This window comes from Centroberyx affinis, unplaced genomic scaffold, assembly GCF_046629955.1.
Source record: "Centroberyx affinis isolate AG114_WGS23_722 - 3 ecotype Tasmania unplaced genomic scaffold, CSIRO-AGI_Caff_v1 ptg002780l_1, whole genome shotgun sequence".
NCBI lineage: Eukaryota > Metazoa > Chordata > Actinopteri > Beryciformes > Berycidae > Centroberyx > Centroberyx affinis.
Genome location: NW_027280935.1, coordinates 1 through 24,681, shown reverse-complemented (window position 1 = coordinate 24,681; position 24,681 = coordinate 1). Strand labels below are relative to the sequence as shown.

At 43.8% G+C, this 24,681-nt stretch overlaps 2 protein-coding genes across 3 annotated transcripts; both read right to left on the bottom strand.

The window, feature by feature from the left end:
* Positions 1-19: 19 nt before the first annotated feature.
* Positions 20-18,403, bottom strand: pcsk7 (proprotein convertase subtilisin/kexin type 7). Of its 2 annotated transcripts, none has more exons than XM_071535898.1 (17): positions 18,337-18,403; positions 15,938-16,232; positions 15,259-15,495; positions 15,020-15,154; positions 13,719-13,884; positions 13,531-13,621; positions 13,192-13,246; positions 12,805-12,943; positions 12,588-12,688; positions 9,452-9,619; positions 7,741-7,845; positions 7,066-7,168; positions 3,834-3,990; positions 3,263-3,357; positions 2,694-2,799; positions 2,270-2,387; positions 20-1,495 (listed from the first exon to the last, which is right to left on the bottom strand). In XM_071535898.1, the coding sequence occupies exons 2-17, from the start codon at positions 16,172-16,174 to the stop codon at positions 1,223-1,225; spliced, it is 2,286 nt and encodes a 761-aa protein (XP_071391999.1). In that variant the 5' UTR covers positions 16,175-16,232; positions 18,337-18,403; the 3' UTR covers positions 20-1,222. The 2 variants fall into 2 exon arrangements, with proteins under 2 accessions (XP_071391999.1, XP_071392000.1); XM_071535899.1 differs by having other exon boundaries at positions 2,694-2,796.
* A 2,315-nt stretch (positions 18,404-20,718) lies between these two features.
* Positions 20,719-24,008, bottom strand: LOC139657904 (beta-secretase 1-like; the record flags this gene model as incomplete). The annotated part of the gene is made up of 6 exons (XM_071535889.1): positions 20,719-20,957; positions 21,435-21,606; positions 22,556-22,705; positions 23,372-23,473; positions 23,627-23,761; positions 23,871-24,008. Coding segments are annotated over 6 exons (936 nt in total), but the record flags the coding sequence as incomplete, so codon positions are not given.
* Positions 24,009-24,681: the final 673 nt, after the last annotated feature.

The following is a 24,681-nucleotide window of genomic DNA, read 5'->3' as shown; positions in this document are numbered from 1 at the left end:
AACACAATCAGAAAGGATATTCCATCAACAGTCTTTTATTATCATTCAGATCACCTGTGAATTGCACAGCAAAGCACAGCCTCCAGCTTCACTCCAAACAGTCCTTTACATAAAAAATTAGAACTCTTTAATACCTTTTTTTAAACACTTTATATATAAATCATTAAACTCAGATGGTTTATATCTGTACAACAGGCACACTGTGTATATATTACACTTGATTTAAAAAAAAACAAACAAAAAAAAACATACATATGCAAACCCCACACACTTGGAAAAACCCACTTCAAGTTTTTAAGTACTGGAGGAAATTGATAACCCACACACAACAACCCCAGACTTGAAAGTCAAATGCATCAAATACAATCTCAGAAAATAAATATTTTTTTTTCTTAAAATGACAGTATTCTCTTGAAACCTCACTTTCATGGAAGACCTCGCACACTACAGGCACACACACTCGTGCCACAACACATACACACACACACACACACACTCACAGGAACACACACACACACACACACATCAGCACACAGTAACTGTAACATACACACACACACATCAGCAGTTCTGTAACTTTCTATAGTGCACTTTCTCCCTTACGTTAATGCTCAATGGTGTCTGTGCCATGATAGTGGCACATCCCACCAATCTAAAAACCTCTGCCTTGTGTACACATATGCCTACATACAAGCATGTACACACACACACACACACACACACACACACACACACACAAGCATCCTTGTACATTTAATCTTATTAGGACGCTCTCCACTACATGCCTAAACCTTACCCCTTACCTAAACCTAATCTTAACCCTAAACCAAAGTCCCAACCCTTATCTAGCCCCCTGACTGGCAAAATGTCCTCTCTTTGGAGGATTTTCCTCATCTTTGTCCTTGTGAGGACATTTGGTAGAAGGATAGAAGTACAAGAACACACACTCACACACTCTCTGACACCCCTACTGCCTATGTCAATGCACGAACACACATAGATTTTGATACAAGGCCACATGTTTGGGGAATGCAGAGAGGGACACAAGTGAGTCCACTCTTCACAGTCAGGTCCATCTCCAGTCCACTCTGTGCCCCAACCCATCACAGTTAAGACTTAAGGGGCCAGAGTAGGACAGCAGAAAGGTTAAAGGGGGTCAGAGCCTGAGAGGATCCATGAGCATGGACAGTGAGAGGTCTTAGGTCCATCATCTGGTTCAGTGCTATGTGGCGGGCCTCTCTCCATTGATATGCATCACTTTTTCCAGCACTGCATGCAACTCGACCCCTGAGTCCCACTCCTCTTCCTCCTCCTCCGCCTCCTCTTCCTCCTCCAGCGTTGCCTCCTCTACGCCTCGGCGTCCCCTCCTGGCCCGGTGACCTCGCCGTCTCCTGCGCAGGCAGAGCAGGTCCCTGAGGTCCAGGTGGGCCAGGGTGACCTCCAGGGTGTAGTAGAGGGACCAGAAGAGAGCAAAGCAGCCCAGCAACAGCAGGAACTGGAGGAGAAAGACAGAGACGGTAAATCAGAATGCCAAGACTGCTGGATTCTCCAGTTCTCTGATGGACGTGCGGATGAGGTGGGAGAGAAGAAACAAGAGGGGAAGAGGAGAGAGGGAGCAAGGAGGAGAGGGGAAAACTGGGAGGAAGAGAAAAAAAATAAAGACACAGGGTTCCCACTGTGGGTTGGAGCTTCCATGACCTAAAAAAATGTATTCCTTCCTGGTTTGTTAATATTGTTTTTTTCTAAAAAGGTAAACAGTCTGGCTTCCAATACAGATGGACTCAAAACACACAATCTAATACAATGAATGTGTGAAAATACATTCTACTATATTCCTGTGAAGTGACCATTTGTAAAATTCTCTGATATCCCCCGACTTCCCCAGAGAATTTATCTAATTCCCTGACTTGCCCTGTTTGGAATACAGCTCAGAATTCCTTGATATTCCAGGAATTCCATGACCAGTGGGAACACTTTAGACAAAAATAGAGACAGATATAGAGTGAGAGGGAGAGTTGAAGATGAAAAACCGGCTGCATACCGTCTTCACATCTCTTCTTTGATGTAGGTAAGAAAAAGATGATAAATCCATTCTGATTGTGAGAGAAGGATATTGACAGTGCATAAAACTACATACCTATATATAATATTCTATATACCTGTAGATTTTGTTTGGTTTGGTGTGTGTGTACCTTGATGTTGAGAGAGAGAGACAGAGAGACACAGAGAGAGAGAGAGAGAGAGAGAGAGAGGTGGAGTGGGAGTTTACCTTGAGGCTGTTGGAGGTGAAGGGGTTAACGATCTCCGGTGGGATGTCCAGGCCGGGGGGGCAGGGCAGAGAGAAGCTGCTGTCCAGATACTGGCCACTCATAGCCTCCTCCACTAGTCTGTCAATCACCACACAGACAATCAGCATGCATTAAACCCAAAACTGTAATAACCCTGATCAAAGTTACAAATACAAGATAAATAAAAAAAAAAAATGCCAATAATCAAACAACAAACAACAAATAAAATAAAAAAGGGAAAATGCACAGAATAATTCAAAAAGAATACAATCCCATAGTTCAGGGGAAAGCCAGCCTGAAGGAAGCGTTCAGTGTACCTGGGAGGAAATCACTTGCATTCCATAAAACAGACTTACATTGCCGTCACTAGGCGGACGACAGTATGAAAAGTGTGTGAGTGCTGACCTCTGTCTGTCCCTGACATCGCTGTCGGTCAGAGAGGAGCCGTACAGCGTCAGCTTCCACTGCTTCAGCACCCCCACTGCAGCGCACCTCTGGGACGCCGGCTCTTCTACAGGGACACACAGACAGGAGTGTGTTGGGTGTACGTTTGGTCACAAGGAAGCACAAGAAAAACCAGATAAAGAAGCGATCAGGTTCGCATTGTGATCAGGATTCTACGCAGTCTGGACGTGATCTAGCCACAATGCATAAGCAAGGAAAGAGAAGGAGAATGAGAGCAGGAAAAAGGAATGCAGACACAGGATGATTGCCATTTTCAGGCCAAGTGTGGACATGCAGCGATGTGTAACAAGAGAGAGAGAGAAAGAGAGAGAGATTGGCTGAACATGAAAAAAATACATGCGAACAACAGACAGAGACGCGTGTGTGCATCCCACCCTCGCTAAGACATTCCCATCCCATTACTGACACTTCTCTTCGCTAGATGCTTCACAATACTTCCTCTGTTTGTCAGTGTATGCACGTGTGTGTGTGTGTGTGTGTGTGTGTGTGTGTGTGTAGCAGCGTCTTACTGTGGTCAGCTATCTGTAGGCGGTACTGGCCTTCAGCTCTCTCTCCCCAGCAGCGCACAGTGGAAAAAGTCCAGTCCTGGTAGCCTGAAGGGTCCCTGTATGCATATCAACACACACACACACACACACACACGCGCACCAGCAAGAGACAACTATGTCAGCTAACACCGAGAAACATATGCCCACATATTCAAACACATACAAACTTCATAGGGTGATTTGTTTGTTTTTCACTTGTTTCTGTACCTGAATAATATTTTTTTAACTGAATTTTTGCCATCACTACAGTACAGGTATAACATGTACTCAATTATAAATATGCATACTGTTTTCTATATGATTATTATATTATTTTATTTCCTTCCTTTTGTAGCCGCAATTCTACTCAATTCTCAATGCTCTACTTGGTGTTCAATACTAATCTCACTCAATTATTTAACCAAACACACTAATTTCATCTTTTTTCACCATTATCTCTTAATCTGCGCTAAAAGCATTGAAGACGTGATCACATATATTAAAAATGGTTTCAAGTGGGTGAGCGTGTGTGTGTGTGTGTGTGTGTATGTACGTGTCGATGGCGCGGCGGGCCCCGATGAGTGATGTCATGCCGCTGGGGCAGACCAGCATGATCTCCACGTTGCCACGGCAAGGATGGCTTATCGTCACCGTAACCGACACATGCTCCAGTGTCTGCAGCCCCGACTGGCTCAGGTCAGCGGAAGTGACTGGGGGAGAGGAGACATGAGCTTAGTGTGTGTGTGTCTGTGTGTATATCCTGGAATGATGAGGCTATCTGCCATTACTTTCAAAATAACAATTGTAGAAGTACACTCCTTCTAATGCAATTATCCCCAGTTAAGGTAATAATGCATTATATTACCAGGAAAACATTGTTACAATATCAGATGTTATTAAAAATTTAATAAAAATCTCCCTCTAAATGGGTTGGAAATGTACTGAAACCTGGTTAATGTAATAGTGTGATGCTATTACAATATCTAATGCATAGCAATTTATTACATTACACCCATTTAGAGGGACACTTTCTTACATTTTGACAAGTTATTACATTATCTGGCAGTTTGTGCATTTTCAGTTGTTGCACAACATGATGGGGGGGCGAAGCAGAGCAGCTGGATGAGAAATAAAACACAAGGCGTGCCTGACACAGTGGCATCTTGAAATGTGGCAAATCTCTCCATTCTCTCTCCTTTAAAGGATAAGGCCGGTGTTTTTTAATGCATTGCTTACCGTCAACAAATCCTATGAAAATAACAAAATCAACAATGCGTTTGCTCTACTCCCGTTACTTTCTGACTTTCCACGTACCGTTTTTAGCCGTCAACCCAGAAGTCATTGGCTCCAATTGTAAGCTAAAAACCTTGAAATACAGCTCACAAAGACATAGTTTCAATTTTAAAAATCGCTAACTGTTACCACGAAAAGTCAGGCTGTTGTAGTTATTACCAAATCAAATGGGAACAAATTCTTCATCACGCCGGGGACTATTTTCGGTGCTACGGAACTACTTTCCTGAGATCGCAAACGTGTTTACAGCCGGCTTATTAAGTTGTTTGAGGAAAAAGTCGGCTGGCCCGGTGCATCGTGATGATGAAATATTACAAAATCAAAACAAACATTGGCAGCATAGAACCTGTGACGTGTTTTTAATCATTTTTTTAATACAATGGAGTTCTATGGCTGCTGGGACATGGCTTCATTGGGCACCGGCTACATGCTGGCAAAACAAAATCATTGCCGATTTTGTTATTTACATAGGATTTGTAACGGTAAGCGATGCATTAAAAAACACCGGCCTTATCCTTTAAGCCATCATCAATCAGTCTTCCTCACCATCACCCCCCCCCCCCCCAGTGCGAGTGTCCAGTAATGCCCTGGTATTTCCTGGACTCTGCCTGTGGGCCCTGATGCTACTTGACCATGTAGGGCTGCACACATCCTCGGGCCAGGGAGGGATGCAAGGGAACGAGGAAGGGAGGAGAGGGAAGGAAAGGGTGTATGGTGTGGGAGGAGAGAGAGAGAGACTGTAGAGGAAGAGGCGGTAAGGAGACGGAGACAGGTGGAAGAAAGAGAGGAGAGGCGTGGAGACTGTGGAGGGGAAGAGGAAGGCAGGACAGGGAAAAAGGGAGGAAGGGAGGCAACAAGAGTGGAGGAAGAGAGGAAATGATTGGTAGAAGATAGGTTTCTACGATTTCTAACACAGGGAACAATGTCAAACCTCCTTTTGGTTCAATATGCTTTATTGGCAGGAAAGGAGAGAATACGTGTTCACTATAACTATATTATTTCCTCTGTCTTGTGTAATTTTTTTTTTTGGCTTTGGGACAAATAACAGTTGAATCTTGAATGTTGTTACATTTTCAATCACCCTCCCTCTTTTATCACAAGCTCTCTCCCTCTCTTTCCTTCACTTCAATATCCCTCACTTTATCAGTTCTTCACTCTGCTGCTTTGTATATAACACACCTTTCACAGCCAAAGACTGACGCTCCAATACCTCCCACAATGAGAGGCAACACACACACACACACAGATACCTTTCACTCAGTACCACACAAACACACCCTGTATCACTTGAGCAACTGCGACATCTTTCCATTAAGCAACACCACTCACTCCCCTCTAGTGCTGGATGGGAATGGGATCTGACTGGTGGTTATAAGGTGAAAGTTGGCACAAACTACACACAAACTACACACACACACACACACACACACACACACACACACACACACACACACACACACACACACACACACACACACACACACACACACACACACACACACACACACACACACACACACACACACACACACCAGTAGCGGCTGTGTTCACATGGGAAGGCAGCTCTTTGAAATGCTGAGGGCAGGAAATTAGCTAATAAGGCAGCCAAAACACATAGCAACTAGAACAACAAACACACTGTGGAGGAGAGTGACAGGCTGACCTGAACACTGTCAATGAGAAAAAGACTGGTACGGATTTGACCATGAATGATTCATGGGAGTTTTGAATGGGGAAATGTGTAATAAGGCGGTTTGAAACAGTATAATATCTTTTTGAAATTTAGCCCAGGCGTACTTTGTAACTGTCAGCAACTCTTTGCTTTGTCCTACAGAAACTGCTGCTGCATGAGACTAGACAGTAACACACACACACACACACAATCCACTTTATCTGCCCCACACACACAGCAGTGAGGAAATTCTTTCTTCCAGTGGCAAATACAGACATATGCGAACTCATTTAAACAGACACACACACACACACACAGACGCACGTCCTCTGGCTGTGCTCCTGACCACAGCGAGGCCATAAAAGAGGGAAGATACAGATCGAGGGAGGGGAGGAAAAAGAGAAGAGAGAATCAGCAGAGGGAGGAGGAGATGTTTCTGCTAGGATAAGGTCACCCTGTGTGTACATGCAAGTGTGTGTGTGTGTGTGAGGGAGAGAGAGAGAGAGAGAGAGAGAGAGAGAGAGAGAGAGAGAGAGAGAGAGAGAGAGAGAGAGAGAGAGAGAGAGAGAGAGAGAGAGAGAGAGTCCAATAGTCCAATATTTCAGAGTGGACACTGGGACACACAAACTGAAGAACATTTCCTAATATGGACAGGCAGACTGACTGAGGAGCAGGGAGGGAGGGACTGGCTACGTACTGCAATGTGTAAACTCTACAAACAACTGTCCAATAGAGAGCTGAGGCAGAGAGGGAGAGAGAGAGAGAGAGAGAGAGAGAGAGGGAGGGGGAGGGGAGAGGGAGAGCAAGTAGAGCTAGTTACCATTCCAGATGTGGATCAGTTTGTCAGGATAAATCATGATAGGCTCTTCCTCCTTCAATACCGGACTCTGATAGGAGACAAGGAATGGCACGGACTCCCAAACCTGACATAGAGAGAGAGAGAGAGAGAGAGAGAGAGAGAGAGAGAGAGAGAGAGAGAGAGAGAGAGAGAGAGAGAGAGAGAGAGAGAGAGAGAGAGAGAGAGAGAGAGAGAGAGAGAGAGAGAGAGAGAGAGAGAGAGAGAAAGAAAGAGAGAGAGATTTGCTGAACATGAAAAAAATACATGCAAGATACATGCGTTTCAAACAGGAGTGATGGAGTTAGTTAAGGATGCTGCCTGTGTGGCTGTTATCACATGGAAGACAGTGGAGGAGGCTAAACTAGTTTTGGTGGCTGGAGGGGCTGCGCAGCTGTTGGCCTGAAATATTATGATCATGTTGACTTGGTTTGCTCTTTATTAGATAACACAGGGCTAAAATGAAGTGAAACAAAATGCAAATAAAGCTGAATGTAACCACAACACTGATAGTAGATAGACTGGCTGTCTGACGAGTGACAGTAAAGCAGGTTTCTCCAGTGAAAAGCGAAAGATTTTCCGGCGCTTAGTATATTGTTCAGTCGATACCTAAAAGGCTCCAAAGTTCCATACATAACTATTCTGTGTGTATGTGTGTACCTTGGCAGCGTTGACCAGTCTCCATGCGTTGAGCAGGCCGAAGCCGTGCTGGTGACTGTGGTGGAAGCCAGCTCCGTTCTTCCTCCAGTCTGCGCTGGTGTCGTACTGTCCAAACACACATTCACAAATAAGAGACACACACACAACTTTTGTTCTCTTGTCCACTTACAATATCAAAAACACAATAACATATAAGCACTATAGTTACAAAATAACCAATCTCGGAACCCATCGTCTATCCGTCTGACGACAGATTAGACTCTGAGGGCGACGGCCAATATTTCGGGGTTTCCGGTGTAGCCAGCGGACATCTGGGCCAAGACTTCCTCTTCTGTGCACCGGTCATTGTTTACAGTCCGATTAGCAACTTGAGACGTGACGAGTCGAACGTTTCTTCACACAATACACAAACATCGATACTTTTTGTAGGTGTTTTAGGTCCAGACGACATTTCGGCTAATCTCTATAAACAGATATCTGCATATGAGACGTCGTCTCTCAACTCCAACTCCATTCTCGCGTCTCAAGTTGCTAATCGGACTGTAAACAATGACCGGCGCACAGAAGAGGAAGTCTTGGCCCGGATGTCCGCTGGCTACACCGGAAACCCCAAAATATTGGCCGTCGCCCCCAGAGTCTAATCTGTCGTCAGACGGATAGACGATGGGTTCCGAGATTGCAAAATAACTAATTCTTTTTTTTTTTTTTGAAGATTTATTTTAGGCATTTTATGCTTTATTGATAGAAACGGTGTGAGAGAGAGACAGGAAGGTATGGGAGAGAGAGAGGGGAGGACATGCAGCAAATAACCACGGGCCGGATTCGAACCTGGGTCGCTGTGGGAAGGACTGAGCCTTATGGTACGCGCTCTACTCTGTGAGCCTCCAGGGCGCCCCCAAAATAACTTATTCTAATCAACCTAAGTAGATGAGAGTGGATGGGTTAGGGTTAACACAACAACTATCATTTGGTGAATGTTTTTGTCCAATTCAGTATAATGAGAGTTTGTTTATTTTTTATTATGGGAGGCCATAATGGGAATGTTTCTGCCATGGCCCACCCACTGACCTCTACAGCATCCACACTAAAACACTTCAAAACTGTAAAAAAAAAAAAATTGCCGATGTATGTTGCATTTTTGCACAGGCACTCAATAGTCAACAGGGAGAAATCCATCGTAGAAGAGGCAGAGATACCAATTTCTCCACCGACAGTTGCCTCAATAGACCAGAATGCAATGCAGCTACAAGACATGTTGAGTTTTGAGTAAGGGGTGCGACTCCCACTTTTCTCGACTGGAAAAACCCTCACTCTTATGCTCTTACTATGCTATCTCTATTGCTCTCTCCACCTACATGTATAACCGAGAGCTGAACGCAACAAGTTCTCGTCTCTTCTATGGGGGTTGGCGAAAGTCCAATCTGGGAAATGTAGGAACTCATTAACTGAAGTAAAGATAGATGAGGCAGATTGAAGGAATGTTGGTTCACCAAAAAATGACAACGCTTCATCACAAATCACCTCTGGAATGCGTTGAACATCACAGAACGATGATATCTAACAGTGCGAGACTGTGTTGAGGGTGGAGTTTTCCTTTAAGGTTCTGACATGAGAAACCAGGTGAATTACACAGCGATACAGGCCTGTAAAGTCACTACCGCAGCAATGAACTTCATCACATAATATTTACACTTATGAGAATGAAGCCTACCTTGGTGGCGGTGAAGGCGATGATGTGCTGGACGTCCCTCCAGGTGAGGCAGGGCCGCACCTGCAGCATGAGGGCCACCATGCCGGCCGCCAGCGGGGCCGCGGCCGACGTGCCGGTGTGTCCGTCCGTACAACCGGTCCCGTGCAGCATGGACCAGTCCGACGTCACCTAAGAAGACAGACAGGTTGACAGTGAGGCGTTGAGAGCGGGAGATACGACTGCGGAGACACGTGCAAACGGTGCCGAGGGTGGTGATAGCGCTGGCAGGAGACCAAACACAAACTGTTAACACACACGTACGTATACATTAGGGTATATCCAACATAAACAGTCAAAGTCCCTAGCACTTCACCCAAGGCGCCGGTGTCACGGAGCCCGTCACGGCAGGACATATTTACTTTTGGGTGGCCTGAGGTTGACATGGTTTGTGTACGGTTAATGGTGCAGATGAAGACTGACTGACAGGGGGGAGAGGCCATAGGGAGGTTCAGCTTTTAGGGAGATGAAAGGAATGAGAGAGAGAGAGGGAGAGAGAGTAGTTCTACCAATAAAAGAAAAAAAATAGAAATGGGGAATGGAAATGCAGAGGAGGAATGAGGAGTTTAATATTGTGACAGAATACAACATGGTAAGTGAATGGGGAGGGAGGAGAGGAAGAATTTATAGTGGATGGGAACTTTAAGAGGGGAGAGGAGGTCGTCTCTTACTATTCTTTTTCACCTTTGTCTCTCTCACTTCTATCGTGTGTGTGTGTGAGACATATTAGACCTATACCATATTAGATCGAAAGACACTCAGCTCAGCTCAGAGTTTCTCACAGCGAGAAAAACACCCATATACAATCATACATACTCGTATACAATACACACAATCGCATATAACCTCCACGACCACCACTTAGAGGCACGCACTTTTCAACACACACACACACACACACAGTAGTGACAGCCTGTGTGATAGAGGGACCGTAGGGATGTGTGCCGAGGAATTCCCAGACCTCTGTGTTTACAGACGGACGTCATGTAAGGCCTTTTTCCAACAGCTGTCCCGCCCATGTAGACAGATAGGAGCTGCTGTGCAAGTGCAGCACATCCACTGGGTTTTCCAGCAGAGCCAGTCGTGTTCGTCCTGAGGCAGCTGTCTTTGTGGTGACAGCGTACAAGCGTTATCAGGAGGCGAGTTTCCATAATAGGGCGGCGTCATATTAACATAAACGTCACACTTTTTTGTCTTGATAATGCAATTACAGTACACGTGTGGACTGCTATTTCTACATAATTCAATTTTCAGCACTTTGGGGAGAAAAACCTGAAATCTTAACAGGCTTCATTTAGTTTGAATATGGCAAAGCATGGCCTAGGATTGTGCACAGTAAAAGAACACCTTGTTTTGAAGGCCGTCTGAAACCATTTTCTCTTTAATAGTAAATTGCAGCCTCTTGCGTTTTTCGGAAATTGCAATAGTCAATACTGTGATTTGGACTGTTCTGTGATTAATTGTTATTAACTGTTATGACATTAACAGTCTTAAATGAGAATGGGTAAGAGAGGCTGGACTGGCAGTAAAAGCAGTAGCTGCTTTGGTGACAAGGGCCAAAGTAAAGACTGATAGTGGACATTGTGAGCTAAATCATAACCCTAATTTTACCCCAGTTTGTCCCTCAGGGATTGATAAATGATCAGTCTAAAAACACCAATGTCTTTCCAGTGCAAATCTAGCGATTAAGCCCAAACAAAGCATCAGTTCCCAAAACCCATCCTGACACTAAAATCATATTTAACTGCATAGGCTTACAAATAAAAGACTCAGTAGTAAAAGGTTTATACACATTTTGTTTACAATTTCAACAAGCTTTCTATGATAAATAGTGAAGTATCCATGACGATTTGTCAACATGCATATTCAAACATTGAATTTCTTTGGTTAAAAAGCTGATTCTAGTACCCCATGTTTTTTGGTTAGCCACAACTATTCCTTAGGGACTTATATAATCAGGAATTTTTTATTTGGGTTATTAGTCCTTAAAATTGCCTCAGTCTACCAGCAGTCAAGTTTGACCTGACTGGTTGAGAAATTAAAATTATGAACAAACTGCCATGACATTGCCAAAACGTTGTTGATGTGTAATATGTTTCCATAACTGCTGTGGGCCTGTACTGTGACTTTTCCAGGCTTTTGAGATGGTAACAACACTGTGATAAAAATGAATTTGGGAAACCAGTTGAGCTTCATAGACTTGGTTGGATTGAACAGAGTGAAATACTACAGGAAGTGTGTGGTAAGCAGTTGGCTTATGATGCATTCTGTGGTTGGTGGTGGATCAGTCTTCTCCAGAGGGAACCAGTGCCTGCTGAGCACTTCTCCACCTGGCAATGACATCCCTGCTCCAGGTTGTGTTACCACGGTGACAGCCACAAACAGCAGCAAATAGAAGCCGATGGCTTCACTGAGCCCATACTCCATTCATCTGTCATCATTTCTGATTAAAATACTGTCTGCTCCTCCAGCTGTAGAGTTCTTTTTCAATCTTTCAAACTTCTTTCGCTATCACTAACATTTCAATTTTAGAGCGCTTCAACTGCCATACAGTGCAATTAGGGATTTGTTTGAGTGCAGGAGGAGCATCTCTGAAGCAACTAGGGGATTCAGTATCTTGCTAAATGACTATGGTATCTGCAGGTTTCAGAAAATTTAAATTTAATAGAGATTTAAGAAACAAGACTGGAAAAACCAGCCTATTTCCGATTGAATATAGTTAATGAAGCGGAGGAATGAAAAAGGAAATTAACTGGAAAGGGACACTAAGTCAAGTTGTGCTTAGTAAGGACATGTAATTAAAAAAAACATGTTGCATACCCTGAGTCTAACAGTGGACATGCAGTGCAAATAAACCATTGCATGGTGAAAAAATAAGATCTCTACTAAGAGTATTTAAGACATTTTAATACATATTAATTCCAATTTATATATTTTTTATGACTTTTCCAGGATCCACAGATATCCTGAAGGAAACTTTGGGATGATCCAGTGATCCTCCTGTCCTCATTCCTCCATTCTTTAGCCTCGTCATCTTTCTTGATCCCTTTTGTGTGTGTGTGTGTGTGTGTGTGTGTATGTGTGTTCACTTTGGACTTACAATGCTCCTCATCTCGTTCCCCCCACTGCTGAAGGTGACAGCCAGCATGGACGCACACTCTTCAGCATAGAAGGGCATCCGGCCATTCTCATCTACTGCCCCTGCAACACACACACAGACACACACACACACATAGCATGATCATTTATGGCCTTATGCACACATGTCCACATCTAAAACACAAGCACACACACACCTGACAGCTGCTGTGTCTTACCGATAGTGATGGTGTAGATGGAGTTGGCGTAGCCGTCATAGTTGCAGTTGTCATTGTATTGACCACCGTTACCGCTGGCAACCACGAAGATGCTGCCGAAGCCTCGTCTGCCAGCGATCACGCCGTGCTGCAGCGCCGCCTGCGGAGGAAAGACACAAAATGCTGCTTCATCATCCACTGTAAGATAATTTGCTGTGTTAAAAGAGGGAAAATGATACTTTTTTAACATCAAGTACAAGAGAGAAATTAAAACAAACAGTTCAAACATTGTAAACACAATCCTGCCACATGTCTGTGACTGATCTGCTGCCGTGTACTGCCCTCTGCAGGAGAAAGAGAGTGGTGCACACAAGCTTTCTTGCCTGGCACTTTGGATTTTTCTCTCACCTTGCCTAGAGGATGTGGTCCGTCCACAGTGCGTCCATCATCATCTGGACCCCAACTAGAAGAGACAACAGTCCAAATCAAAGGAATCACTTAACGTACGGCGATGTGCAGGAGGTGGACAAGTTCAATGTGGATGTGTGAAGCCAAATGAGCACAAAATGTTGACAATATGATACTATGGGATGGTAAAAATTCACATTAAAACATCCTTGGAAACTGTTTTAAACCGATATCAGAAATATATTTAGGTCCCAATTTTCCCAATGATATTTTAAAGTGTACTGAAGTCTCTATCCTTACAGAAATACCTAATGGGACCAGACAGACAGTGTTCCACACCTGCAGCTGTAGACGTCGTTGACCTGGTAGTGCTTGTTGAAGGCGATGGCCTCCATGCTGTCTGTCAGTGGGCCGTCCAGGACTCTGATACCTCAACACAGAACAAGGAGAAAGAGAGGCGTCACAACACAGTCCTGTCTTGTTTAGCGCTGGGATATCCGAGCTTTGAACAAGAAAGCCTCCCGCACCTGCCACCTTGCTGCCGTAGGCCACTCCCACGGCACAGAAGCTGTTGTTGGGAACGGCGGCGATCTCTCCGGCGCAGCGTGTCCCGTGGTGGTTATCACTGTGGGCGTCCGGGTGGGGCATGGGGTCTGGGTCATTGGAGTTCAGGTCGTAACTGCCCTCCGGACTCTTGAGAGGGACACAAGCGCATTGTGGGCGAATGAGTACGTGGTTTACAGAAAGGGAAAGGCAAGTTCCTCAGAGGCACCGCTACCCAGACTTAACCAGATCACAATGAAAAATAGTTAGACTTGAAATCCAAACTTCTGATGCTCTGATTGAACTGTCACTAAGTCTAAACATGAATAACGTTATTGGACCAGTGACCGCTTATATGAAATGGAAAAGAATATAGAATGTTTTGACCTCTTAGGGAGTGTTCACACTTTTGTGCTTTTTTTGTAGCAAAAGCACTGCCTCAACTTAATTTTGTGCTGATAAAAAAACATTAGCAGGTTGCATAACAGATAGTTTGTTTCCATTACATGTAGCTGCAGTACTGCCACTCTCAGCACTTTTGTACCAGAAACCCCATGCTCCATGTACGAACAACCCCATTTTTATTCTGGTTGTTGATGTCATCAACCGTCAGCTGAAATGAATCAAAATGAGTCAGAATCTGTCAGACTCCCGCAAAACCTGATGAAGGTCACCTGCCCGAAACGCTGTGTCTTGAAATAAAATCCTTGCAAGTGAAGACAGTGTGCGGGAGTCTACAGATTCTGACTTTATCTTTCTCCTCCGCCTGGCACATACACACGGTTGTGCAAAGACTATCATTATAGAAAATCTACTGTCAGCTGCCCACCTAGTGCGAAACCTGCCTCTTTTTTTTGGCTGTGATTGGACTTTCTCCAAAAAAATAAATAAATACATAAATAAATAGACTCATTCACTCACTCCACTCTGCTTAAAATAAAGCCAGACACAGCAAGTTTTCCAAAGTGGATGCTTTCTGTCTGCCTTGCCTTTTGGTGACTCCACCTTGACTTTAATGTTAAAAAAAAAAAAAAAAGCCATTGGCAGTTTGAAAAAACTGGAATGGCAGGAACACACCCTTAGTTGGCAAACGTGCAAACCGTTTGCCTTACTTGGCGATTGTGCTTTTTCAGAAACCCTAAACTCTCTCCAAAAAGTTAATCCATAACAGAAAGACTCCCACATAAAGTTCATAGGTAGTTCAAATGGATTTCTCTTATCTCTACTATCCAGTCATAAGCACATTCGATCATAGCGTGAAATGACTGTTACGGTTCTGACTTACATAGTTAGGCTGGATGTCCTGGAGGGTGTGTTCCACCCCGTCGTCAACCACCACCACTGTAACTCCTCGGCCAGTGATGTTGCGCTCCCACACCCCCGTCACGTTGATGTCCATGCCCTTACTGAGGTCATTGTGCTGCAAGGGACGGGGTAAAATAAGGAAGCGGTCGGGTGAGAAGGGCAGTGAAAAGAAAAAGGTTGAAAATGGAAAGTGGCGAGACGGATCATCCACATCCTCACCAGGTGCCACTGTTTGGGGTATCGGGGGTCGTTGAAGGCCACTGATCTCTTGGAACGGCTGAGCACTCTCTCCTGGGAGTGCCACAGGACATGGGGGTGGGCTGCCAGAACGTCCCCGGGCCGGACACTCTTTCCCCCGGCCACAGACCTAGCGTCAGGCTTGGCAGCACACAGCAGGTAGTGGCCTTCCAGCTGCCCAATCTGGCCCTGGTTCTCCAGTCCGGCCTGCTCCGCTACCTGGGATGGAGAGAATACAGCCAATCAGTACACAATTTAAACTGGGGCGATACTTCTATAACCGGGCAACCTATCCTTTTCCCTGACCTAGGCAACTTTAAAATAGATTAGATGAAGATGATCCCCGTGGGGAAATGGGGTCATTGCAGCAGCAGAAAATAGGATACAAACAGGGAGCATCAAACATAATGCCACTATGGCGCTGTTAGAGTAAGAGTCTAACAGCCCCGAGACGTTGAATTTTGTGGAAGCATCTCTGCCGGGAATCAACCTCAGGTCTCCCGATTGAGAGTCTGCAATCAAACTCCCTGCAGCACACTTTCACCCACATGGCCATAAAATGGTGAACAGAGCGACTGGCCGACTGACCGACCGACCGTGCGCTCCATAGAGCCCCTTCTGTCGCGGGGCTAAAAATATATGAATGAAAAAAATACTTCACCCTGTCGGCAATCAGATCCAGGTCCACAGAGCTCTGCTCCCCATCTTCTCCCTTCAGATGTGGGTCAGAGTGGAGCCGGACCGCCCAGGACTGACCTGGACAACAGGAGTGGGACGGCGATGGCGAGGGAGGGGAGGAGGAGGAGGGGGCAACAGAGGGCAGGAGGGTCAGAACCAGCAGGGAGAAGGAGGACAGAAAGAGGAGCAGGAGGAATGGGGGGAAATAGGGCGTTGCCATGGCAACGGAGGCGATGCGTGGGGTCAACCAGGCAGGCCTTCCTCATCTGAACAGCAACCTGGATACAAGAGACAAAGAGAGATGAGAAGAGGAGAGGAACGGAGATGTTGTTAGTACTGAGAACAATCTGGCTACTCATCAGTATTCGGAGGCCAACAGTTACATTTCACAGCAGCAGGCTAACTCTCTTACCGACCACCGATTCAGAGAGCTGTGGTTGAAGCACATGCTTCATTAACACTCTCTTGATAAATCGCAACTCAAGTCTATCCTTGAGCTAACCATACACACTGTGAAGACGCTTTCACAGACGAGTGCTGTACCATGAGCTTTCATAGCCTTGTTAGCTAAATGACAGAAGAAAAACAATCAACTTTCTTCTTTAAAAGGGAAACATCACATACCATCAGATAACTCAGAGATAACTCTGTTTTGATATTAAAAGGTGGGACCTGTGATTCACTACACTTCAGCTATGATTTCACTAGCCAGTGTGAAAACACAAAGTAGTCTACTGGGAGGAGGAGCACAAACCTGTACAAAGTAGAAGATATTCTTTCAGTGAACCATTTTCCCTGAAAAGACTTATGTCATCAAAACAGCCAACCTACAAAATGACCCAGCTATATAACACGGGTGTGTATGCTCATATTACGCATACTAAATAAAGACGTGTCATAACAAGATTGCACGATAAGCTTGTTCCTAGTCTAGATGTCTCGGCCCCAAACTGTGAAGAACTAACTAGTGAATCTTGCCAACTTAACTAAAAGAACGTACTAAAGTTAAGAGTGTCATTCCACAAGGAGATATCCACCATTTGAAAACTGACACATACTGGTGAGTATGTCAGAATAGTTGTGCTGATCTGGAGGGAGGTCTTGCTTTCAACTTAAATGAAAAGAGATAGGCTAATTAAGGGAAGTTGATCAGCAGTCCTAGATAAGCACTTACTGACAAATACGCCCAGATGACAGTAAACCGTCTCTGTATTTTTCAGAGACAGTTTGTAACTGAGAAAAAAAACAGAAAAAAAAAAAAAAAAAATACAGAAAGGGGGGGAAGGCATCCCTATCACAACAAACATCTGCCCTGCTGAAGTGTCCTCAGGCAAGACACTGGCTGAATGGCTGAGAGTTTTACGTTCCCTCCTCGTTCCACACTCGGGGGAATCTCCTGCAGTACCCGGATGTGTTAACACGCCCTTTTGGAGTGTCAGTCGTTTACATTTTTTGTTCATGAGTTCATATTGATGTTCCCTCCCCTAGGACTATCCTCCCTCTGATGGAGTTTATTGATTTAGATTTCCCATAATTCTTTGAGAATTAAAGATATAAAATGTTTCATTCCCGTTTTTATACCAGTTCACCAGTCCTCCTTGTTAACTTTAGTTCCAAGTGAGTATCCCTCCACATGGCGTACATAATACATCACATGGAGGGCAGGCTGCCTCTCGGAGGGGAGTGAGGGCTTGGATTTACACACTCTTGTCAGATACTGAACAACCAGCTGTTGTTCAGTATCTGACCCTGACCTCTGTCCTCCCACTGTAGGAGGGCAACAGAAGATAATATCCCTATAGAGATCAACAGATCTAAAGTATCACAGATAAAACTGTGAGTCAATATGTTTCAAACAGATCACCTCTAAAACTTTTAAAAACATTAGCATCAACAACAATCTGACTTCAGTGGTCAGTGGGATTTAAATTAAAGTTATCATACTTTGAAACCACCTAACAGCTGTTACACCTAGCTAGGCAGAAGGCAGGTAGCTAGCTAGCTCTCAATTTTGCTGATTGCCCAGTTTTTAGCTGGTAGCTCATCCAGTTGGCTAGCTAGCTACCGTTAGTCGTTGACTGAACCGCCTCAATTGTATGACAAAGGTTTGCTACACTCTACGGCTACGACGAAATGACTAATGTCAATATAAATTTGTAGCAACATTGTTGAAACTGGGAACAACTTGGAGCAGGACACGAGTTTCACCGTACAGTTACTGTTGTGGTTGTGAAAGCTAATTCAGATACCAAACAAACGCTGGCGACCTAAAGACTGTCATCGCCGCCTTTCTACGAGAACGGAAAAGGGAAGGTATCAGTGGCCATGAAAACGTTTTGCCACAATAGTTTTTTTTTTTTTATCATAACACACGTATATTACCTTTCCACTGAAGTCGTCCCTCGTCTATGTGCGACAAAAAACACTGGTAAGCTTGTCATCTCATTTCCGTAAAACACAAATTACGCAAACAGACGTACTACGTCAGCCAACAGTTTCGGAAACGTCATACGTGTCACCTGATTGGTTTGAAGCCATGATTGAGTCAAGTGCAGCACTCGAACCAAACCACAGGAGGGCAGTCTAGGGTCTGCGTCTCAGGCTTTGGTCTCGGCTCTGTTTCTGATGGGTGACACTGGTCGTAATACAGTAACATCTAATAATACACTTTAATACAAATGGCACTTGTTCATAAATAGCTTTAACAATTAAACAAAGCAAATATCCTACTCAATATCAATAGAAAAATAAATTAAAGTAAAAGTAAAAACAGAAATGCACCACAAGATAAAAAGATAAGAATAAAGGATAGAAATATAATTTAAAGAAATCGGATAAAAGATTTACACAAAAACAAGTTTATAAAAAAATCGTTTTTGAATTAGTTATCTAAAAGATAATGCTGATTCTGCATTAGGTTTAGGCTGATGATGATTTCCTGACATGCATATGTCAGGCCATTACTGGCCTTTTATTTAAAATTGGTCATTGTCATCAACCTCCAATATAATGAAAGTTTCTTCCTATTTTTTTTTTTAACTCCTCAGTGGTCTCAATCTGTAAAACCTTTTACGGAACCTTCTCCACCCTGCCTTAAGGAGCTGCCACCCCACCTAAAAGAATTTCATTAGAATGGGTAATGTCACATTATGGTCTAAATCCTTTTCTGCCTTGACAAGAATACAATTCTGGGGGAAACACTGAATGCTTGAAATGGAAATTTGGAACTTTCTGTTATGAAAATGGTCAAACTTAAAGATGTTGACACAAAATAATAGATGGTTTGAGTTTTGTAGAGTTGGATATGTACTTGGTAACTTGAGAAATTAAAAACCACATGACTGCATGTTACAGTTACAATAAGTACTTTATTGGTTCAATTGTGCTGCCAGCCAGCGCCTGGCAGATCAATATACAGTTCTGAGTTCTTCTATTTACAGCTTGCTGAGAGACAGTAGAAACTGTCCCTCATAGACATACATGTGTTCTTTTGTGTATAACATATTTTGGGCTGGTTTCTTCGTCCTAGCATACAGATGGTCCCCATTGAAAGATGTGGTGAATTAGGCTGTTTCTGTGTCTGTGAAAGAAGCCCTATAGTCTTGGTTCATTTACATGTAATGTGTTGTTACATGTGCAAATCATCAGATGGTGCAGCAGTAGTTGGCGAGGATAAGCAATGTGGTTTTGTGTATGAGTGTGTGCAAATTTGTGCATACTGATCTGAAATGCACAACTCTATGTACAATAGATACATTTAAGCTATCAATATAAGAAGAAAAAGTGACATCTGATATTAACTGTATTCAGTAGTCTCAGTTTTACACTGAGTAAAACTGAACTTATCATAAATGCTGTTACAATCTGATATTTGACCAAATTAGTCTCTTTATGCTTACTTGATTTGTATTTCAGAATTATTTGCTGGCATATGCAAAATAGTGTTTCATAGATGCTATTCATACTCAATAATTATCATCTTCATTTTCATTTAATCTTTCTGTGTATAGACTTACAGTACAGCTGTGCACACTTACAGGCATGCTCACACACACGTCAAACCCCATATCATCCATTCACACAACCACGTACATCTATACATCTATATCCACACACAAGCTCCCACACACACAGGTGACCACACACTCATGTATTCACCTCATACATATATTATGTCTTACATCATGCCTCAACAAAGCGATCTACATCTGAATCGTGAGTTTTCTCATTTTATCATGTCTGTAAATTATCTGTTGCCTGCTCATTTCCCACTAACCAAAATCACTCTGTGGAGATTTGCAATGTTAAGAGAAAAATCGTTCAATCTCAAATCCAATCTCAAATTCCAAGGTTAATTTCCACATTATTCATAACAATGAGCAATTTTTTTTTGTTTCCCATTTCACACAGAGTTTGCCTTTCTTCTGCTCCCTACATCTCCATGCTTATCTGCATAGGTTGCTCGAACAGGCATAACTGAAGCTGATGATACCCGCTTTCGCTTCTTCGTATATGTCAGTAATGGCTCTAGTTATCCATCCATGCTCTCCGGTTTGAGAGCGGCTTGGTCTCTGAGTATTCACTGTATGTCTGTATTTATTTTATATATCATATTCCTGAAAAGAGTTTTCGTAGCTCTCTTTCGACAGCGCCTACACCTCATGATGCTGTATATCTATTGAAATCTTTAACCACAATCAATCTCTTTCCTATATTTGAAGTGCAAGTCCCTATGCCTCCTCGTGTCCGTCTCCTCTCCCCCTGTCACTTGAGGAGGGATATGTCGTCGGCAAAGTCCCCGTGTGGGCGGAGGCAGCGGGCGAAGCGCCACTGGCACACCATGAGACACAGCGGCAGCATGAAGAGAGCGCAGATGCCCGCCATGATGTAGGCGATGGTCATGAGCGTGGACTCGTCCGTCTGGGGGATGTTGTAGCCGCAGTCCTCCAGGTCGACGCCGTGGAACGGGCCTTCTACTGACGCTGTGCGAAACTCGTCATGCACTGGGGAGAATGGGGAGAAGTTAGAAGTTTGGATATCTGTAGGGTTTCATCCAAATACACATACTCATTTTGAAAAATCCATGTTAACTGAACTCATTGCTTAATACTTGAGGAATACAATGATTATGCCATCTAATATGTTACTATTTTGTCAGCAAAGGTCTTTAGTGAGCTAACACCTTCAAAAATAATCCATGCTGAGTAAGAGCAGGTCTCAGTTTAGAATGAAGCTCTTCCCTTACAGCACTGTAGGCAGTCGAGTCGGAATCCAAGGACTGTAACGAAGCGTACAGGAACTCCCATCTGCTGTCCTGCTCATTTTTCTTCTTTTTCTTTTCCTCCCATATTTCTGTAGTTCCTCCATCCCAGCCCTTCATCCTATTAATATCCACACCTTCCTCATTCTAAATATAGCCATCCCTGATCCTTCTCCCTCTCTTCCCCCTCCTCGTCCCTCCATCCTCTCCTCCTCCTCACCGTGGCAGGTGCTGACAGCGAAGCCGATGCGTTTCTTCTCACGGTCGAAGACCACGTAGAAGCCTTCCATGATAACAGCTCCCATGACTGTGCCGGTGCTGGACTGGGACACGGCGAACTTATAGCAGTCCTCCTGGGCTGAGGCCACGTCCTCTACGGGCCGCAGGTATTGCTGCAAGGAAACAGGGAGAGAAGGAGAAAGAGGTAGAGGAATGGGGTTAAATGAGCTTAACTTAATGCCTAGAATGCCAGCATGGCTCTCGATCATCTGCCGGGTATCTGCCTTTATGTCTATGCATCTGTGTGGGCTTTGCATACTTTCTATGTGTGGTGATTTATTGCTTAGCCAATATGAGAATGCATCAAAAATTAAACACACACATTAGGCACACAAGATAAAGAAAGTAAAAACTTTTTTCAAGCTTTTCATTTTGTCACCAGCCTCCCACAGGTGCACTGAAGTGAACCTCGGCTCTCATAGCTCGCTGTCAAATAGATCTCATTCATTCCACCACCACCAAGGCCTCTTTGAATGGCTTTGAATACAAACCACTTAATGGCTTGTCTGAGTTTTATGAAAAGCTTCAGAAATTATACTCAAAAGCAACTCTTTTTGAAATGTGGTCATTTTTTTCACAGTACCTAGCCTAGGCTTTCGTCTATATTGAGGATTATACAAAAGTACTGGAGAGGGATAGAGCGACTTATTGTGACCAGACTTTCCGTAGGAGTGCATATGGAAAAGGCAATTTTGCATTTATTCATGGTTACAGACAGTCAATGATAGAAACTAAGAGCTAAAATCATAGAAGATGTACCAAACCTTGGACAGCTTTGTCTCACATTTGATAGTAATGACAAATGTGTTTTCATCTGCAAGAAATATCCAGAGTGCAAACCTCACATTAGCTGGACAGGTAAATTATACACCCGTCCCAGTGGTATTCCTACAATGCATTTGCTTCTTAGTAGTCCTTCAACTTTTTACAGCATGGGACCCAAATGAGTTAGCCCAATGAAAGAATGTATATGAATGACCAAATCTTATCAAATGGTGGGTCTGTGGTCTAGTGCGTATCTATTTGGCTTAAGCAAACCACGTTCGGGTGGAAGTGAGTTACCTGGGGGAGGATGGATATTCTGAAGGACTGGTTGCGGTTCTCACTCATCAGGTAGAGGGAAATGACAGGGAAGATGTGCCATGGTGTGGTACCAGCCTGCCAACACACCAGCTGCTCCCCCAGCCAGAACCCAGAGGGAAACTGCTCCGTCTGAAAGAAGGGGGAGTAGGAGACACAAGACAATATGTGAGTGTTCCTTCCACGACATAGGATTATTTACATTGATGTCTGGAGAAGTCTTGAGACATGCCATTCAAGGTTTGTGTTGGAGTTAGACCGACCTGTCAGTTTGCTGGGGATGGGACCAATATTGGCCTTTTGTTAAAATCTATTATTATAGATATTGGCCAATCAGTGTCGTCAGTTGCAGTTTGTTTGATTACATATTTATTGTATAATCGATCAATACTACACTGGTTGTCTGTGGAAAGCACTTAACCTGAATTGATTCTAATGCAACATTTTGATCAGTATGCATTAATCTGTTTTATTAAATCTATTTGGTTTCAATTGAGAGTTTTATTGTGGTCTAAATGCTGATTGACAGGCTTTTCCATCCATACAGGGGCAAGAGTTGTCTTTCTTATAAATATTAAAGTAATGGAATGAGTCTGAGGCTTTTCAGTGTGTGGTAGAATACTATCATCTACTTTCATCAGACCTCTCAAGACATGGGTGATGGTTGGGGCAGTGGATTAAGAAAATGGAGAAAAAAAGGAGTCTCTAAGAAAAATGAAAGACAACAGCATAGAGGGCATGATAGAGAAGTTAAAGATAGAGTTATAACATGGTATCTATGGTACAGTAAGGACTGACCGAAGAGGCAGCTTCAATGGCCTTGACAGCAGCCTGGAACACTTTTCTAGGTAGGCGCAGGTTGGTGGTGCCACTGTCCACAATGCTCTTATCATAGTTATACTGTAACAGAGAGAGAAACCAGTTGTTAGTCTCTATCAGCTATATTCTCTAAAATTATTCAGTGTGCTAGTATCAAGTACTGATTCTCCATTCTTTCTTTCTTTCCTTCTTTCTTTCTTTGATTTTTGCATCCATCCATCTGTCAGATCTCACCTCTTTACAGTCCATGTTGAGGTCCTGTCCATTCACCTCAATGCGCACGATAATAACCTCGTAGTACCACTCCCTGCGGATGGGTGTGTACCAAAGCTCTCCTACGTAGAGTGATGGGTCCACTCCTCCAATGATCTGAGAGCACAGGGACACAGATTATCAAATATTGGCTCCAAATATGGCATTTACTGATTTGTGTATGTGTGTGTGTGTGTGTGCGCGCGCATGTGTGTGTGTCTCTCACCATGCTGCCGCCGACAGTAGCACTGCCCAGGGAGTAGTTCTGGGTGAAGCCGGCTCCACACAACTGGAGAGAGAAGAGGTTGGGGACAGGAGTCTGGCGAACCAGAGAGTCAAAGAAAGGCTCCAATGTCTCATCAGGCTGGAGAGAGAGAGAATGAGAGAGAGGGGGGGGGGGGGGGGGGGGGCAACGGGCAGGATAGCTTTACTCCTGAATGGCCAAACCAAGCTGCTGTTTTTAGCTTTCAGCTTTGAATTTCCAAATGATGAAACAACAATCCTCCGAAATGTCCTCCTCCCTCTCAGTCTGTTTTACCACTTTTCTAGCCACCATCTCTCTCCATGTCATGGCAAAACCTGGTGTTAACATGCACTCAGCCACCCACTCCCCCTCTCCTTCATCCATCCCTTCTTCCCAGTGTTAGGTGGTAACGCATGACAGTGGTATTATCACTTTTCCCACAAACAAGTAATGTAATGGATTACTATTTTAATTTTAGCAAGAACATTGTAGTTACAAATCATTGTTATCACCCCAAATGTCAGATTGAAGTTGAATTATCCAAAAACTACATCCCACCTCAATTTCCAGATTAGTCTAAATCATAGTCATCGTCCACTCACACTAAGCCGGTTTAGGTAGTCTGACAGTTTGGAAAATGCAGAAAAGTTGAATTTCTCTGGGTGAAGGTATTCTCACTACTTTGATTTTAACAAGCACAATGATGACAAGAACACTGGATATCAATGCAATTTGATTTCCCTGATCATTCACAGCAGAAGTGAGTTCCCTGATCATTCACAGCAGAAGTGAG